This window comes from Hyla sarda, chromosome 2, assembly GCF_029499605.1.
Source record: "Hyla sarda isolate aHylSar1 chromosome 2, aHylSar1.hap1, whole genome shotgun sequence".
In the NCBI taxonomy this organism is placed as follows: Eukaryota; Metazoa; Chordata; class Amphibia; order Anura; family Hylidae; genus Hyla; species Hyla sarda.
In genome coordinates, this window is record NC_079190.1 from 498,472,624 (window position 1) to 498,492,777 (window position 20,154).

Here is a 20,154-nt window from a genome sequence, read left to right on the forward strand (position 1 = left end):
GACACTTGGGGTACAGGATTGTAACACTTGGGGTACAGGATGATAACACTTGGGGTACAGGATAATAACACGGGGTACAGGATGATAACACTTGGGGTACTGGATAATGACACTTGGGGTACAGGATGATGACACTTGGGGATGATGACACTTGGGGTACAGGATGATGACACTTGGTGTACAGGATGATAACACTTGGGGTACAGGATGATAACACTTGGGTAACAGGATAATAATACTTGGGGTACAGGATAAAGACACTTGGTGTACAGGATGATAACACTTGGGGTACAGGATAATAACACTCGGGGTACAGGATGATAACACTTGGGGTACATGATGATGACACTTGGGGTACAGGATGATAACACTTGGGGTACAGAATGATTACACTTGGGGTACAGGATAATAACACTTGGGGTACAGGATGATAACACTTGGGGTACAAGATGATAACACTTGGGGTACAGGATGATAACACTTGGGGTACAGGATGATAACACTTGGGGTACAGAATGATTACACTTGTGGTACAGGATAATAACACTTGGGGTACAGGATGATAACACTTGGGGTACAGGATGATAACACTTGGGGTACAGGATAATAACACTTGGGGTACAGGATGATGAGACTTGGGGTACAGCATAATAACACTTGGGGTACAGGATAATAACACTTGGGGTACAGGATAATAACACTTGGGGTACAGAATGATGACACTTGGGGTACAGGATGATGACACTTGGGGTACAGAATGATGACACTTGGGGTACAGGATGATAACACTTGGGGTACATGATGATAACACATGGGCTCCAGGATGATAACACTTGGGGTACTGGATAATGACACTTGGGGTACAGGATGATGACACTTGGGGTACAGGATGATAACACTTGGGGATGATGACACTTGGGGTACAGGATGATGACACTTGGGGTACAGGATGATAACACTTGGGGTACAGGATGATAACACTTGGGGTACAGGATAATAACACTTGGGGTACAGGATGATAACACTTGGGGTACAGGATGATGACACTTGGGGTACAGGATTGTAACACTTGGGGTACAGGATGATAACACTTGGGGTACAGGATAATAACACTTGGGGTACAGGATGATAACACTTGGGGTACAGGATGATAACACTTGGGGTACAGGATGATAACACTTGGGGTACAGGATAATAACACTTGGGGTACAGGATGATGAGACTTGGGGTACAGCATAATAACACTTGGGGTACAGGATAATAACACTTGGGGTACAGGATAATAACACTTGGGGTACAGAATGATGACACTTGGGGTACAGGATGATGACACTTGGGGTACAGAATGATGACACTTGGGGTACAGGATGATAACACTTGGGGTACATGATGATAACACATGGGCTCCAGGATGATAACACTTGGGGTACTGGATAATGACACTTGGGGTACAGGATGATGACACTTGGGGTACAGGATGATAACACTTGGGGATGATGACACTTGGGGTACAGGATGATGACACTTGGGGTACAGGATGATAACACTTGGGGTACAGGATGATAACACTTGGGGTACAGGATAATAACACTTGGGGTACAGGATGATAACACTTGGGGTACAGGATGATGACACTTGGGGTACAGGATTGTAACACTTGGGGTACAGGATGATAACACTTGGGGTACAGGATGATAACACTTGGGTGACAGGATGATAACACTTGGGGTACAGGATGATAACACTTGGGGTACAGGATGATAACACTTGGGGTACAGGACTGACTATATTACATCATGTGATCTGTCCCCCAATTCACAGTCTTGCCCTTCCTTTTTGTGGAATCCTCTGCTCCCCGGTATCTTTGCTCTGTACATACTGTAGCTATTATACATACATCCTATAGATTTTTCCGTACATTAGAATAGAATTGAGAGGCATAGCTGATCGTGCTGATCTTTATTGTCCCTTTTATTGCCCCTTAAGTTATTATTTCCTAATTATTCCTCCCGCTCAGGGTCACAAGGATTAATCCGTCATCTGCTCTTTTATGGCCGAAGCTAACACAGGGCACTTATGTAACCGTGAGAGCGGCTGATACGGCAAAAAAAAAAAAAAAAAATCATCCATCGCAACCTGCAGCGATCTCCGAAATCTAGTCACCTCAGCTATACCAGCAGGGAGCGGAGATATGAGGGGACAATGGGGTCCTCAGTGGTGGTGGACATTGAATTTTGGGGTCCTCATAGGAAAAGACCAAACTAATATTTACGGTGCTGGGTTTGGCGTAGTAGGATCACCAACAAAGCTTCTCAAGGTCCACTTAGGACAAGCTGTAAGGCAGTGTTTCCCAACCAGGGTGCCTCCAGCTGTTGCAAAATTACAACTCCCAGCATGCCCGGACAGCCTTTGGCTGTCCGGGCATGATGGGAGTTGTAGTTTTGCAACAGCTGGAGGCACCCTGGTTGGGAAACACTGCTGTAAGGTATGGAGGACAGTATTATCTAGTACTTGTTCTACCCTCTCCACGACCCTTTGGCCTATTTTCCACCATAATGGAGATTTATCAAAACCTTTCCAGAGGAAAAGTGGCTGAGTTGCCCATAGCAACCAATCAGATCGCTGCTTTCATTTTGCAGAGGCCTTGTCAAAAATGAAAGCAGTGATCTGATTGGTTGCTATGGGCAACTCAGCAACTTTTCCTCTGGACAGGTTTTGATAAATCTCCCCCAATGTTTTCTTAGGCCGGGTTCACACCATGTTTTTGCAATACAGTTCCCATATCAGGTTTTTGATGAAAAGCTGATTCCTCAAAACCGGACTAAACGTGTGTACAAATTTTAACCCGTATACGGTTAAAAACCGTATATGGTTTAAAAAATGATGTCCGGTTGCCTCCTTTTAAGAAAAAAATATATACGCTTTTAACTTTTCACTCCATTACTAATAAAGTTTCACTTGTTTGATTGAAATTCCAAGAAAAAAGAACTGTGCAAAGTGAAAAACCGTATGGTGAAAACCGGATGGAACCGTACGCACATACAGTTCTGTACGGTTCCAATTGATTCTTATGGTTAAAAAAAAACATATACAGTTTAAGGGTGGGTTCACATACGGGAGAGCATACGGCAGGGGGGAGCTAAAACCTCGCGCTCCCGTATGCCTTCGTATGCGCTCCCGTATGTCATTCATTTCAATGAGCCGGCCGGAGTGAATTGTTCGGTCCTGTCGGCTCATTTTTGCGCTGTATGCGCTTTTTCCCCGGACCTAAAACTGTGGTCAACCACGGTTTGAGGTCCAGTTGTAAAAGCGCATGCAGCGCAAAAATGAGCCGACCGAACATTTCACTCTGGCCGGCTCATTGAAATGAATGACATATGGGAGCGCATACGTTTTTGCCTGCGGTCGTGAAACCGCATACGGCCGAAAACGAAGCCGACCGGAGGCTGCGGTTCACTCTGGTCGGCTCATAGACTTGCATTAAATACGGTTCCCGAATACGGCTGAGTGCGGGCGCCGCGATTAAGCCCCGCCCCCTCCTCCCAACCGTATACGGGAGCCGTATTTAAGAAAACGTTGTGTGAACCCAGCCTTATACAGTTTTTCACCTGGATCAAAAACCGTGGTAGGCTATGGCTTTGGGTACAGGAAAAAAAACTGACAGAACCATACAGGATGCAAAACGGACACAACCTGATGCATCATTTGTTATACGGTTTTCAATGGAGAGTCAATGCATACGGTTTTCAATACGGTTTCACATTGAAAATGAATACGGGAAATGTATTGCAAAAACGTGGTGTGAATGCAGCCTTTAGGCTGGGTTCACATCACGTTTTTTGCCATACTGTTTTCAATCCATTTTTCTAAAGAAAACCGTATGGCAAAAAAACGGATGGAACAGTATGGGAAAAAGTAAACCGTATGCGTTTTTAAACTGTATACTGTTTTTAAAAGTGCATACAGTTCCGTCAGTTTTTATTTTTTTTTAAAAACATACGTTTTTGATAGTTTTGTCCATTTTTAATGGGAGGGGTGTTGGGTGGGGACTTTAGGATGCAAATGCGCATGTGCAAAGTAAAAACCGTATACGGTTTCCAGTATGGAACTGTATACATGTGCGTTTCCCATTGACGTTAATGTTAAAAAAAAGTATGCGGTTGCAGTACGGTTTTTAAACCGGAGACAAAAACGTGGTCAACCACAATTTTGACTCCGATTTAAAAACCGTACTGCAACCGCATACGTTTTTTTTTAACATGGACGTCAATGGGAAACGCACATATATACAGTTCCATATGGGAAACCGTATACGGTTTTTACTTTGCACATGCGCATTTGTATCCCAACACCCCTCCCATTAAAAATGGACAAAATTATCAAAACATTTTTTTTATAAAAACTGACGGAACTGTATGCACTTTAAAAAACAGTATACAGTTTAAAAACGCATACGGTGATGTGAACCCAGCCTTAGAAGGCATCAAAGTAGATGGGGTCAAGCAGGACTTGGCCCTTTCTCTCCAAGGACCCCATGGCAGCAGCACGGTACATCTCTATGCTACATGTGTTCTGGTGATTTTAGTTCAATCGCTACCGATATAGGGGCTCTGTATTGGGTAAGAAAAAAGACCTGTGTAGGACTTCACTTTCCAGAGGAATTGTATTGGTAGAAACAAGGGGTTGGGGAATCGGCCCAAAGAAAAGAGATAGACATGTGTAGAAACCCCAGGCTACCGGGGTTGAAGGGGCACTTGCTTTGTTCAGCAAATTAGAAAAGGTCGGGCGGCGATGTTTTTATAGGGGAGTTAAGGAATGTGAAGAAGAGAGAAATGTAATGACTGGTCCTTAAAAGTGAAGGAATTACTGGATTATAATGTAAAGGTACGTTCACACGTAAATGATCCACTGCATATTTTAGCAGCGGATTTTCTACCCTCTGAAGTTAAAGGGGTAACTTCAGTGGAAATTTTTATTTTTTAAATCAACTGGTGCCAGAAAGTTTTACAGATTTGTAAATTACTTCTATGTTAAAATCTTAATCCTTCCAGTACTTATCAGCTGCTGTATGCTCCAGAGAAAGTTTTGTAGTTCTTTCCAGTCTGACCACAGTGCTCTCTGCTGACACCTCTGTCCGTGTTAGGAACTGTCCAGAGTAGGAGCAAATCCCTCCTGCTCTGGACAGTTCCTGATACGGACAGAAGTGTCAGCAGAGAGCACTGTGGTCAGATAGAAAGGAAATTTAAAAAAGAAAAGAACATCCTCTGGAGCATATAGCAGCTGATAAGTACAGGAAGGATTAAGATTTTTAAATAGAAGTAATTTACAAATCTGTGGAAAAAAAAAAAATATATATATATGTATATGTATATATATATATATATATATATATATATATATATATATATATATATAATATATGTTTTCCAGTGGAGCACCCTTTAAAGGACTTTTCTGCCACTCCCTGAAACAGTCCACACTTGTCCATGTGTGGTGCCTACAAGGAGAATAGGTGGAGTAGTTCAAGTCAGCTGAGGGTAGTAGTAGTCCCTCTGGGCAAATGTAAAATAGTGTCACATGCAGCCAGCAGGGTGGATTCAATGACCAGGTGACATTTTTTGTTCTCCCATTATGTCCGGGCTGACGCAATTAAATAAATAAGCATTGATGTACTCCCCCTGCTCCCCCGGTGCCGCTGGTAATGCTGAACAGTTCTCCTTTGAGGTCTTCTCCCTGCTTTCGGAGCCCATCATGTCACACTGCCATACAGTTGTCACGATTCGGCTGGCAGGAGGTGGATCCTCTGTGCCAGAGAGGGATTGGCGTGGACCGTGTCGGTGGACCGGTTCTAAGTTGCTACTGGTATTCACCAGAGCCCGCCGCAAAGCGGGATGGTCTTGCAGCGGCGGTAGCAACCAGGTCGTATCCACCGGCAACGGCTCAACCTCTCTGACTGCTGGGATAAGCGCGGTACAAGGGAGTAGACAAGAGCAAGGTCGGACGTAGCAGAAGGTCAGGGCAGGCAGCAAGGATCGTAGTCAGGGGCAACGGCAGGAGGTCTGGAACACAGGCTAGGAACACACAAGGAAACGCTTTCACCGGCACAATGGCAACAAGATCCGGCGAGGGAGTGCAGGGGAAGTAAGGTATAAGTAGGGAGTGCAGAGGTGAGGATACTGATTAGGCCTGCTGCGCCAATCAGTGGCGCAGTGGTCCTTTAAATCGCAGAGACCCGGCGCGCGTGCCCTAAGGAGCGGGGCCTCGCGCGCCGGGACAACACAGACGGGGAACGGGTCAGGTACGGGAGCCGGGATGCGCATCGCGAGCGGGCGCGTCCCGCGTCGCGAATCGCATCCCGGCTGGGAGTAATATCGCAGCGCGCCCGGTCAGCAGGTCTGACCGGGGCGCTGCGAATGAGAGGACGCTGCGAGCGCTCCGGGGAGGAGCGGGGACCCGGAGCGCTCGGCGTAACAGTACCCCCCCCCCCCTTGGGTCTCCCCCTCTTCTTGGAGCCTGAGAACCTGAGGATAAGACTTTTGTCTAGGTTGTTGTCCTCAGGTTCCCAAGATCTCTCCTCTGGGCCACAATTCTCCCAATCAACCAAGAAGAATTTTTTACCTCTGACTGTCTTGGACGCTAGAATCTCCTTCACCGAGAAGACGTCAGACGAACCGGAAACAGGAGTGGGGGAAACAACTTTGGGAGAGAAGCGGTTAAGGATGAGTGGTTTAAGGAGAGAGACATGGAAGGCATTGGGAATATGGAGAGAAGGAGGAAGAAGGAGTTTGTAAGAGACAGGGTTGATCTGGCACTTGATTTTGAAAGGACCAAGATAGCGTGGTCCCAGTTTATAACTGGGGACACGAAAGCGGACATACTTAGCGGAGAGCCATACCTTGTCTCCGGGAGCAAAAATGGGGGGAGTTCTTCTTTTTTCATCAGAAAATTTTTTCATCCGGGATGAAGCCTGTAAAAGAGAATTTTGGGTTTCTTTCCATATGGTGGAAAGATCTCGAGTCACTTCATCAACAGCGGGCAAACCAGAGGGCATGGGAGTGGGGAGGGGAGGAAGAGGGTGACGGCCGTACACCACGAAAAATGGGGATTTAGCAGAAGATTCGGAGACTCTGAAGTTGTATGAGAATTCGGCGCATGGTAGAAGATCTGCCCAGTCATCCTGGCGGGAGGAAACAAAATGTCGTAAATAGTCACCCAGGACCTGATTAATTCTTTCTACTTGCCCATTGGATTGGGGATGATAAGAAGAAGAGAAGTTTAATTTGATCTTGAGCTGCTTACAGAGGGCCCTCCTGAATTTAGACACAAATTGAACGCCTCTATCCGAGACGACATGCGTGGGCAACCCGTGAAGGCGAAAAATGTGTGTAAAAAATTGTTTTGCCAACTGAGGCGCTGAAGGAAGGCCAGGAAGAGGGATAAAATGTGCCATCTTGGAAAATCGATCAACGACCACCCAAACAACTGTGTTGCCACGGGATAAAGGCAAGTCAGTAATAAAGTCCATACCAATCTGTGACCAAGGCTGTTCAGGAACAGGCAGCGGATGAAGGAGACCAGCAGGCTTCTGGCGAGGAGTCTTATCCCAGGCACAGACAGTACAGGCCCGCACGAAATCAACAACATCAGCTTCCAGGGTAGGCCACCAATAAAATCGAGAGATGAGTTGAAAGGATTTTTTGATGCCCGCATGGCCTGCGAGGTGGGAGGAGTGTCCCCACTTGAGAATCCCGAGGCGCTGGCGTGGAGAAACGAAGGTCTTCCCTGGAGGAGTTTGTCTGATGGAAGCTGGAGAAGTGGAGATCAGACAGTCCGGAGGAATGATGTGTTGCGGAGAGGTTTCCACTTCAGAGGCATCCGATGAACGAGAGAGGGCGTCAGCCCTAATGTTCTTGTCAGCAGGGCGAAACTGGATTTCAAAGTTAAAACAAGCAAAGAACAACGACCACCTAGCCTGGCGAGGGTTCAGTCGTTGGGCAGACTGGAGATAAGAGAGATTCTTGTGATCAGTGTATATAATAACTGGATATTTGGATCCCTCCAGCAGGTGCCTCCGTTCCTCAAGCGCCAGTTTTATGGCCAGTAATTCTCGATCACCAATGGAGTCGTTTTTCTCCGCCGGAGAGAAGGTCCTAGAAAAAAACCCACAAGTAACAGCATGCCCGGAAGAATTTCTTTGCAGAAGAACTGCTCCAGCTCCCACTGAGGAGGCGTCTACCTTCAATAAGAAGGGTTTAGATGGGTCAGGTCTGGAGAGTACGGGAGCAGAAGAAAAGGCAGACTTGAGATGTTTAAATGCGTCTTCCGCTTGAGGAGACCAGGACTTAGGATTGGCATTTTTCTTGGTTAGAGCCACGATAGGAGCCACAATAGTGGAAAAGTGTGGAATAAATTGTCTGTAATAATTGGCGAATCCCAAAAAACGTTGGATAGCACGGAGACCGGAGGGACGTGGCCAATCTAATACGGCAGATAGTTTATCTGGGTCCATTTGTAGTCCCTGGCCAGAGACTAAGTATCCTAGGAAAGGAAGAGATTGACATTCAAACAGACATTTCTCCATTTTGGCATAAAGTTGATTGTCCAGAAGTCTCTGAAGAACCATGCGGACATGTTGGCGGTGTTCTTCCAAGTTGGCAGAAAAAATCAGAATATCGTCCAGGTAAACCACAACACAGGTATATAGAAGATCACGAAAAATTTCATTTACAAAGTCTTGGAAGACGGCAGGGGCGTTGCAAAGGCCAAAGGGCATGACCAGATACTCAAAGTGTCCATCTCTGGTGTTAAATGCAGTCTTCCATTCGTCCCCCTCCCTGATGCGGATGAGATTATAAGCACCTCTTAAGTCCAGCTTGGTAAAGATGTGGGCACCTTGTAGGCGGTCAAAGAGTTCCGAGATAAGAGGTAGGGGGTAGCGTTTTTTTACCGTGATTTTATTAAGTCCGCGGTAATCAATGCAAGGACGTAAGGAGCCATCTTTTTTGGAGACAAAAAAAAATCCAGCTCCGGCAGGAGAGGAGGACTTGCGGATAAACCCCTTTTTTAAGTTCTCCTGGATGTACTCTGACATGGCTTGGGTTTCTGGAGCAGACAGAGGATAGATTCTGCCCCGAGGTGGAGTAGTACCCGGGAGGAGGTCAATAGGACAGTCATAAGGCCTGTGAGGAGGCAAAGTCTCTGCTTGTTTCTTGCAAAAGACATCAGCATAGTCCATATAGGCCTTAGGAAGACCAGATACCGGGGGAACCACAGGGTCTCGACTGTGAGTACTGGGAGCCGGTTTAAGACAGTCCTTGTGGCAAGAAGTACCCCAGTTCTTGATTTCCCCTGTGGTCCAATCAAGGATTGGGGAATGGCGTTGAAGCCACGGTAATCCAAGAAGAATCTCTGAAGTGCAGTTAGAGAGGACCAAAAATTCAATTTTTTCGTGATGGGGTCCGATGCACATTAAGAGAGGTTCCGTGCGGTAACGCACGGTACAGTCCAATCTTTTATTGTTAACAGAGTTGATGTAGAGGGGTCTGGCGAGACTGGTCACCAGGATGTTGAACCTGTTGATGAGAGAGGCCGAAATAAAATTTCCTGCAGATCTGGAATCCAAGAAGGCCATAGCAGAGAAGGAGAAGGTAGAAGAAGATATCCGCACAGGCACAGTAAGACGTGGAGTGGCAGAGTTCATATCAAGAGCTGTCTCACCTTTGTGCGGAGTTAGCGTGCGTCTTCCCTGGCGAGGAGGACGGATAGGACAATCCTTCAAGAAGTGTTCGGTACCGGCACAGTACAGGCAAAGGTTCTCCATGCGGCGTCGTGTCCTCTCTTGAGGTGTCAAGCGAGACCGGTCAACTTGCATAGCCTCCACGGCGGGAGGCACAGGAACGGATTGCAGAGGACCAGAGGAGAGAGGAGTCGGGGAAAGAAACCGCCTCGTGCGAACAAAGTCCATATCCTGGCGGAGCTCCTGACGCCTTTCGGAAAAACGCATGTCAATGCAGGTGGCAAGATGAATAAGTTCATGCAGGTTGGCAGGGATTTCTCGTGCGGCCAGCACATCTTTAATGTTACTGGATAGGCCTTTTTTAAAGGTCGCGCAGAGGGCCTCGTTATTCCAGGATAATTCGGAGGCCAGAGTACGGAATTGGATGGCGTACTCGCCAACAGAAGAATTACCCTGGACCAGGTTCAGCAGGGCAGTCTCGGCAGAAGAGGCTCGGGCAGGTTCCTCAAAGACACTTCGAATCTCCGTGAAGAAGGAGTGTACAGAGGCAGTGACAGGATCATTGCGGTCCCAGAGCGGTGTGGCCCATGACAGAGCTTTCCCAGACAGAAGGCTGACTACGAAAGCCACCTTAGACCTTTCATCTCCAAATGCAGGGAACATTGCGAAAGAAAACCACGGCAAAACTTAGAGTCCCCATCAAATTTATCCGGCAAGGATAATCGGAGGCTGGAAGCGGCCACTCGCTGCGGAGGAGGTGCAGGAGCTGGCGGAGGAGATGATTGCTGAAGCTGTGGTAGTAGCTGCTGTAGCATCACGGTCAGTTGAGACAGCTGGTGGCCTTGTTGCGCTATCTGTTGCGACTGCTGGGCGACCACCGTGGTGAGGTCGGCGACAACTGGCAGCGGGACCTCAGTGGGATCCATGGCCGGATCTACTGTCACGACTCGGCTGGCAGGAGGTGGATCCTCTGTGCCAGAGAGGGATTGGCGTGGACCGTGCTGGTGGACCGGTTCTAAGTTGCTACTGGTATTCACCAGAGCCCGCCGCAAAGCGGGATGGTCTTGCAGTGGCGGTAGCAACCAGGTCGTATCCACCAGCAACGGCTCAACCTCTCTGACTGCTGAAGATAGGCGCGGTACAAGGGAGAAGACAAGAGCAAGGTCGGACGTAGTAGAAGGTCAGGGCAGGCAGCAAGGATCGTAGTCAGGGGCAACGGCAGGAGGTCTGGAACACAGGCTAGGAACACACAAGGAAACGCTTTCACTGGCACAATGGCAACAAGATCCGGCGAGGGAGTGCAAGGGAAGTAAGGTATAACTAGTGCACAGGTGAGGATACTGATTAGGCCTGCTGCGCCAATCAGTGGCGCAGTGGTCCTTTAAATCGCAGAGACCCGGCACGCGTGCGCCCTAAGGAGCGGGGCCGCGCGCGCCGGGACAACACAGACTGGGAACGGGTCAGGTACGGGAGCCGGGAACTGACTGGGAAGGGTGATGCGACCAATGATTAACTCATCCTGTACAAAGTAACCCACCATTGATGGTAGCAAAAGAGCAAATGTTAACCTTTACACTGCCATAAGACTTTACTGTCTGCTGAAATGGCAGTGTGTCAGTGTGGAAAGGAATTGCTGCTCAAGGAAATACCAGACACAGCCATATATGTGCCATCTATTCCTATGGTTCGGATGTATTCTACTGTATCCGACTTAATCCCATATGATGATGACTCATACTTTGGAGATAAAGTAGAATCCCGACCTTTTGAATAGTCATGTCATCCTTTCATATCAAGAGGATAATAAAGAGTCTGTACAATCACAACAGATGATAAATCTCACCTTATATATCGTAGTCATTATGGTGTGTGCCATGCCTAATAAAGATTACTGAGTACAACATACACAGCCTGACCTCTCATGATTAGTCATAAAGCTTCTGTATATTCCTGGGGGTCCGGTAGCCTTAGATGGTCCAATGAACAGTATAATCATTGGAGATCATAACTAGTGTTGAGCGGCATAGGCCATATTCGAATTCGCGAATATTCGCGAATATATAGACGAATATTCGTCATATATTCGCGAATATTCGCGTTTTATTTTCGCATATGCAAATATTCGCGTGCGTGAAAATTAACATATGCGAAAATTTGCATATACAAAACCCACACAAGCAAAAATCGCATATGCGAAAATTAGTATATGAAAATGTTCGCATATGCGAAAATGCGCACACCAGTCTCACACAGTAGTATTAGAGCCTTCTTTACACTACACAAGCTGGAAGCAGAGAGGGATGATCACTGTTATGTGTACTGTGAAAAAAAAAAAAAAGAATATTCGTAATTACGAATATATAGTGCTATATTCGCGAATATTCGCGAATTCGCGAATATGCGATATTCGCGAATAAAATTCGTTTTGCGAATATTCGCAAGCAACACTAATCATAACAAACCAACCTAATATAAAATCCCTGGTGGCCGTGTGTCTTGTGATCATGTAATGTCTGGTGGCCTAATAGTCAAATTATAATCTTTGGTGGTTCAATGAACTGTAAAGTCACTGGGGGATCATCTTAAAAGTTACAAAAACTATTGGACCAAAGGTTTACTTGAGCCATAATCCAATGACTTCAGATGTAAACAGACCCTTTCTGATGGAGTCTTCGCAAACAGTTCTTTTGGCTGTCTGTGAATGATGGGGATTGTAGTTTAGCATCATCTAGAGGCTCCCTGTTTGAAAACACACTGGTATGGGCGCTCTCCCCTGTACAAACCTATTTTTTTTAATTCTTGTTTCTGATCAGTGTATCCTGTGGACTACATGAGACACGTTCATGACCAGATTTTTTTTTCTTTAAATAAAATATTTAAAGAGGGCTTGTGGGGGAGTGTTTTTTTGTAATATTTTTTTTCATGTGTTGTGTTTTTTTAATTTACTTTTCAGGCTTAGTAGTGAAAGCTGTCGTATAGACTGTGTCCATTACTAAGCCAGGGCTTAGTATTAGCCATGAAAACAGCTAGCGCTAACCCTCAATTATAACTGTGGTATCCACCGCCACAGAGGTACCGGAAAGAGCAGACACCAATAGGCCCAGAGCATCAAAAAATGGTGCTCCTGGGCATAGGCTTTAACAGGCTGACGTTATTTAGACTAGGAAGGAGCAATAATAATGGTCCTCCCCCACCCTAGTCACGTTAGGCTGTTGCTGCTTGGTTGGTATCTGGCTGAACGTGAGAATACAATAAACCACACGCATTTTAAAAATAATTTATTTATTTAAAAAAAAACTATCTGGAGTTTCCAATAAGTTTATTCTCAGCCAAATACCAACCAAGCAGCAACAGCCTGATGTTAACAGGGTGGGCGAGGACCATTGTTACTGGCCCTCCCCAGCCTAAATAACAACAGCCTGTTACCACCTAGGACTATGAGTGTAATTTCTGACACTCTGAGCCTGTTGGTAATAGCTCCTCCTGATACCCCAGTGACGGCAGGTTCTGGGGTAATTATTGGGGGGTAGCACTATGTGTTTTTGGGGTGCTATTGCTAATCCCCGGTTTGGTAATGAAGTTCGTCTATAAGACCACTTGCAATACTAAGCCTGAAAAGTACATAAAATAAACACCTTCCCTCCTTAACCATTTTATTGAAAGAAAAAAAAAACGCTGGGCATCGACATAATCCACCGAATCCAATGTAGTCCAGAAAATAAACAAGGATCTGAAATGAGAAGAAAAGAAAAACACGAATAATGGGTTAGTACATTTAGGGCGCTCTCCCCTGGGGGAGAGAGCCTATAAACCATTATATTTTCAAACAGGGAGCCTCCAGTTGTTGCAAACTACAACTCATATCATTTCCAGACAGCCTTTGGCTGTCTGGGAATGATGGGAGTTGTAGCTTATCAACAACAAGCCTCTAGCAAGTTGTAGTTTAGCTGAGGCTCGCTGTTGCTAAATCACAACCCCCAACAGTCCCAGACATCATTTGACTGTCTGGCATTGATGGGGGTTGTAGTTTGGCAACAGCTGGAGGCTTTCTCAAAACAAAAAGACATGCTAAAAATGCATGTGAACAGAGCCATACTTACCATACTTCCAAGTTGTGAGCTTCTTCTTGTGTAGCTTCACCCCTAATGATGTCATCACTAGAGGTGGGGCTACACAAGAAAAGGCCCTGAGCAGCATTGAAGTGTTAAGTAGATCTCTCTTCACTGTTTATATTATACAGCCGTATAGATGACTGTATAATGTATACACCCATCCCACTTTAAATAGGCACTGTCAGATATAAAAACTTGTTGTACATCTTGGCAAAAAATCTTTTTTTCTAATATAATTCTTTAAAAAAAAAATAATCATATTTTATTAAAGAAAACTGCCTTTGAAAATCCCCCCACTAGGGGTCCCCATACCTCCTGGGACACTGATGAGTCCCACAGCAGCATGAGCATGTCAAAGGGTCATTGACACGAGATGGCTGATTGACAAGGCTGCAGGAGGAACATAGCCTGCAGCAACACTGCTGTAGCACTAAAACTACAAGCTCCAGCATTACAGGACTGCCTAAGCATGACACACATGAATGACAGAAACATATATAAAATGTATGCATAAAAAAAACACTGTACTTTTAGCACTAAACCTTTGCACTAATTTAGGAAGATGTAGGTTATACACTTGTCATATTGTCTTTGGTGGTAGAGTACAGGCAAACTCCATTAATCATTGTGTGTGTCTGTGTGTGTGTACAGCATAAAGCCAGAGAGGAAAGAGTTACAGAGCAGGGCTGCCAGGCTTCCCAGAGCAGTGAGTCAGCAGAGTGAAGGAGGGGGAGGAGTCATCACATTGCAGGCAAGAGAGGCACACGCCCCCTCCCTTTGGAACGATGGAAAAGACATTGAACAGCTGTAATAAGCTATTTTTAGTGAAACATCGGTGATAGAGACATAAAAATTATATGAACATGATCAGGATTAGGTACTAAGTAACATTGAGTGACAAAATAATTTTTTTTTGTGAGATCTGAAAGGTATGCTTTAACCCCCCCTCCCCAAGGAGTTAACTAGCACTGCTTATCATCGCTAATTAACTCTTGCTTGCTGGGATGAGCTGTACTCGCGACTGTCAGCTGCGAGAGCTAAACCTGTCAATGTTCGCACGTTTGGCAAGCCGTGAACCCCTGAAGTTCGGATTGAATCTGGATTTAGGAGGGCTTGACTTACACAACTCTTTATACTCTTTGGTGGTCCAATAAATGTTATAATCATTGGTGGCACAGTGAATTGGTTATGTTAGCCATTGGTTCATTTGCCTTTGCAATTCCTAACAGTCTTGTGACCTGAATGCTAAACCTCACTCCTGGTGGTGAGCGGAACATTTTCTAAATCCAGTAGTAGCTTGTGATCCAATGAACTTGAAAACCTCTGACGATTCAATGCTTTGTAATCCTAGATCATATGATCGCATGATATGCTATCCGTGGTAGTCTAGTGGCCTTTTTACTGTAACCTTTGGTGGACCAATCAACTTCTTCATCCCTAGTTTTGCAGTGGCTTAGTTATGTTACCTCTGGATATCTAATGACAAAACGATGACCTGATCTGTAATCCCTGGTGGTCTAGTGGCTTTAATGTGCTATCTATTGTGTTATATAATCTCTCATAACCTTTTTAATTCCTGTTCCGTTGGCTGGTTCTGTATCTTGGGAAATGCTTAGCCTCATCCCTGGTGGTCAATGGTACCTGGTGGTCTAATTAATTTCATAATGATTGACTCAATGGGGGAGATTTATCAAAACCTGTCCAGGGGAAAAGCTTCTGTGTTGCCCATAGCAACCAATCAGATCACTTCTTTCATTTTGCCGAGGCCATTTCAAAAATGAAAGAAGCGATCTGATTGGTTGCTATGGCAACTTAGCAACTTTTCCTCTGGACAGGTCTTGATAAATCTCCCCCAATGGCTTTTGTCATCCTAGAACATTCGGTGATCAGATCTATAATCCCTGGAAGTACAGTGGATTTTTCTATCGGTGGATCATTGTCAGGAGCTTTGCACTTGTTTCGACCTCATCTACATTTTTGCTTGAAATCGTGAATATTGTGATGCTCGTGGGCTGTATTATGCCTTATAGCGGTATTATAGTACATGGCAGCTTGTTACTCCAGGTTATGTTGTAGAAGAGACTATTAGACCTTGATCTACAGAAGATAAGCGGCTGTTTATATTTTCAATTACAATAAAACAGAACCTAATCTTCTTTTACAGGGACTTTGTTCCTGACTATATCCAAGACACCAGGAATTTAACCTTGAAAGCAGCACTACACAGCAGTATCCACTATGTGCACGATAACATGTGATGTGCAAAAGATTCTATGCAACCCTGCACATGATATGGCCTGCCAAAGAACCGCCAACTGCAGCCCCCATAGAGGAGGCAACCCAGACCCCCCTAACTTAGTGTATCCCAACCAGGACGCTTCCAGCTGTTGCAAAACTACAACTCCCAGCATGCCCAGGCAGCCTAAGAATGTTACCCTCATGGCATTCTCCCTCTTAGTATTGTGGATTGATTGTCATTGGGGAACTTTGGGCTATACATTCAGAACATTGTGACATTATGGGCGTCAGCTGGCACAGTTATGGAGGTACGGTGGCTGTAAGTCCTATGTTTGGGCACTATGGTTGGCATGTCTATAGTGCACTATGGTTGGCACTGTTATGGGGCACTATGGTTGGAATGTCTATAGTGCTCTATGGTTGGCATGTCTATAGTGCACTATGGATGGCATGTCTATAGTGCACTATGGTTGGAATGTCTATAGTGCACTATGGATGGCATGTCTATAGTGCACTATGGTTGGCATGTCTATAGTGTACTATGGTTGGCATGTCTATAGTGCACTATGGTTGGCATGTCTATAGTGCACTATGGTTGGAATGTCTATAGTGCTCTATGGTTGGCATGTCTATAGTGCACTATGGATGGCATGTCTATAGTGCACTATGGTTGGAATGTCTATAGTGCTCTATGGTTGGCATGTCTATAGTGCACTATGGTTGGCATGTCTATAGTGCACTATGGTTGGCATGTCTATAGTGCTCTATGGTTGGCATGTCTATAGTGCACTATGGTTGGAATGTCTATAGTGTACTATGGTTGGCATGTCTATAGTGTACTATGGTTGGCATGTCTATAGTGCACTATGGTTGGCATGTCTATAGTGTACTATGGTTGGCATGTCTATAGTGTACTATGGTTGGCATGTCTATAGTGCACTATGGTTGGCATGTCTATAGTGTACTATGGTTGGCATGTCTATAGTGCACTATGGTTGGCATGTCTATAGTGTACTATGGTTGGCATGTCTATAGTGTACTATGGTTGGCATGTCTATAGTGTACTATGGTTGGCACTGTTATAGTGCACTATGGTTGGCATGTCTATAGTGCACTATGGTTGACATGTCTATAGTGCACTATGGATGGCATGTCTATAGTGCACTATGGTTGGAATGTCTATAGTGCTCTATGGTTGGCATGTCTATAGTGCACTATGGTTGGCATGTCTATAGTGCACTATGGTTGGAATGTCTATAGTGCTCTATGGTTGGCATGTCTATAGTGTACTATGGTTGGCATGTCTATAGTGCACTATGGTTGGCATGTCTATAGTGCACTATGGTTGGAATGTCTATAGTGCACTATGGTTGGCATGTCTATAGTGCACTATGGTTGGCATGTCTATAGTGTACTATGGTTGGCATGTCTATAGTGTACTATGGTTGGCATGTCTATAGTGCACTATGGTTGGCATGTCTATAGTGTACTATGGTTGGCATGTCTATAGTGTACTATGGTTGGCATGTCTATAGTGTACTATGGTTGGCACTGTTATGGGGCACTATGGTTGGCATGTCTATAGTGCTCTATGGTTGGCATGTCTATAGTGCACTATGGATGGCATGTCTATAGTGCACTATGGTTGGAATGTCTATAGTGCTCTATGGTTGGCATGTCTATAGTGTACTATGGTTGGCATGTCTATAGTGCACTATGGTTGGCATGTCTATAGTGTACTATGGTTGGCATGTCTATAGTGCACTATGGTTGGCATGTCTATAGTGCACTATGGTTGGCATGTCTATAGTGCACCATGGTTGGCATGTCTATAGTGCACTATGGTTGGAATGTCTATAGTGCACTATGGTTGGAATGTCTATAGTGCACTATGGTTGGAATGTCTATAGTGCTCTATGGTTGGCATGTCTATAGTGCACTATGGTTGGCATGTCTATAGTGCACTATGGTTGGAATGTCTATAGTGCTCTATGGTTGGCATGTCTATAGTGCACTATGGATGGCATGTCTATAGTGCACTATGGTTGGAATGTCTATAGTGCTCTATGGTTGGCATGTCTATAGTGCACTATGGTTGGCATGTCTATAGTGTACTATGGTTGGCATGTCTATAGTGTACTATGGTTGGCATGTCTATAGTGCACTATGGTTGGCATGTCTATAGTGCACTATGGTTGGCATGTCTATAGTGCACTATGGTTGGCATGTCTATAGTGCACTATGGTTGGCATGTCTATAGTGTACTGTGGTTGGCATGTCTATAGTGCACTATGGTTGGCATGTCTATAGTGCACTATGGTTGGCATGTCTATAGTGCACTATGGTTGGCATGCCTATAGTGCTCTATGGTTGGCATGTCTATAGTGCACTATGGTTGGCATGTCTATAGTGCTCTATGGTTGGCATGTCTATAGTGCACTATGGTTGGCATGTCTATTGTGCACTATGGTTGGCATGTCTATAGTGCACTATGGTTGGCATGTCTATAGTGTACTATGGTTGGCATGTCTATAGTGTACTATGGTTGGCACTGCTATGGGGCACTGTGGTACTGTGGTTTCCTTTGTATGCAGCACTATGGTTAGCATTGATATAGTGCACTGTAATTTATACTCGTATTGGACACTGGCTGGAATTTTTATGAAGTATTAACGTTGGCACTGCCATAGTGCACTGAGATTGGCATTGTTATTGCTGTACCCTGTACCACAAACAGAAGCTCTGAGGAAAGCAGAAGCTCATTCTACACTTACAGAATCACAACAATGAAAACTGCTGGAACCTGATCATCTCCACAAGGTGCAGGACACACGATGGTGGACGCTGGTGTTGCAGCCATGTGGATAATGGGGGATATTTATCAATTTTGCCTGTTGACCGTTTCTTTTTACCCTTTTTTTTTTCACTTTGGTTTTCGTGGACATGCACCAAATGTATCATTTGGTGCAGGTTGTTAGTAATTTTGGCTCAAATGTTGAAATCAGCCGTTCACAGCGCCTTTTACACAGAACTTACTGCCATAGAAGACAGCGTATTGAAAAAAGACACTGCGCCAAATTATTGCGCCAAAGTTACGTGAAAAAAAACACATAAATCCTTTGATAAATACCCCCCTATATCTCTTGGGATCCTTTCTTTATTGCCTCCAACCTTTACTACCAGTCACATGAACCATACATTTTAGGGTTAATGATTGTCCTGTTTCCTATTTGGGATTTATTAATGGTCCCTCTTTGGTGGGAGCTAAAGGGAACCGACTATAAATAGGTGACCTTGTAATGAGCGAACCTAATGCCCCTTGTCCCTGGAGAGGTCGCCCCCTCCAATATAGTTAAATCAAGTGACTCACAATTGACGTATTTTCTGATCACCGTCATCCTCTTTCCTTTTATTCTCTATCCATAGGCAGGTATGGCTTCAGGTAGGTGGCCCCCTTTAATAGATAAATACATCCTTAGGTAGGTAAATATATCCTTAGGTAGGTATAGCAACCCTCCCCCACCCACAGTAGGTAAATATGCTGGTAGAAAGGTAGCCAGGTAGATAGATAGTTAGACAGGTAGGTAGGTAAGTAGTTAGCCAGGTGAGTAGCTATGTAAATAGGTAGGCAAGTAGGTAGCCAGATAGGTAGTTATCCAGCTAAGTGATTTCAGTGATTTACTGTATTCTCTGAGGAAATCCAGGAACAGTGTCCATGTAATTCATGGACATGTGGGATCCTCCAGAGAAAGAGAAGATGCATCTTCTCTTATAAGGACATTCCAGCAGGTCCAGCTCCAAGCGCTGGTCTCGGAAGCAGGCTGAAGAGACAAGTGGCAAGAGACCAGAAGAACCAAAACAGGGAGGACCTGGGGTAGGTGAGTACATATCTTTTTTCCTATTTCCTGCAAAGTCCTAGCAGCATATTAATTTTTATTTTTTTTTTAAAGAGTCGGAATACCCCTTTAACCCATTAGGGACTAGCCATACATGTTTTTATGGAGGTCATTCAGGGGCCTTAGGCTATGCCGCCACCTTTTTGTGGCATAGAATGAGTCTCTCGTGCAG

At 45.0% G+C, this 20,154-nt stretch overlaps 1 protein-coding gene across 12 annotated transcripts in view; it reads right to left on the reverse strand.

The window, feature by feature from the left end:
* LOC130357207 (Na(+)/H(+) exchange regulatory cofactor NHE-RF3-like) overlaps window positions 1-20,154 on the reverse strand; it is a 69,285-nt gene that overhangs the window by 42,676 nt on the left and 6,455 nt on the right. The window contains exon 1 of one of the 12 annotated variants that reach the window (XM_056559788.1): window positions 19,457-19,499. The exons of 6 other annotated variants lie outside the window; for them this stretch is intronic. In XM_056559788.1, the coding sequence (XP_056415763.1) occupies window positions 19,457-19,484 (28 nt within the window). In that variant the 5' untranslated portion in view covers window positions 19,485-19,499. Of the gene's footprint in view, window positions 1-2,511; window positions 2,589-15,413; window positions 15,527-19,456; window positions 19,500-20,154 lie in introns of those variants that run through there. 5 more of the 12 variants (XM_056559793.1, XM_056559787.1, XM_056559786.1 and 2 more) reach the window with 5 other exon arrangements.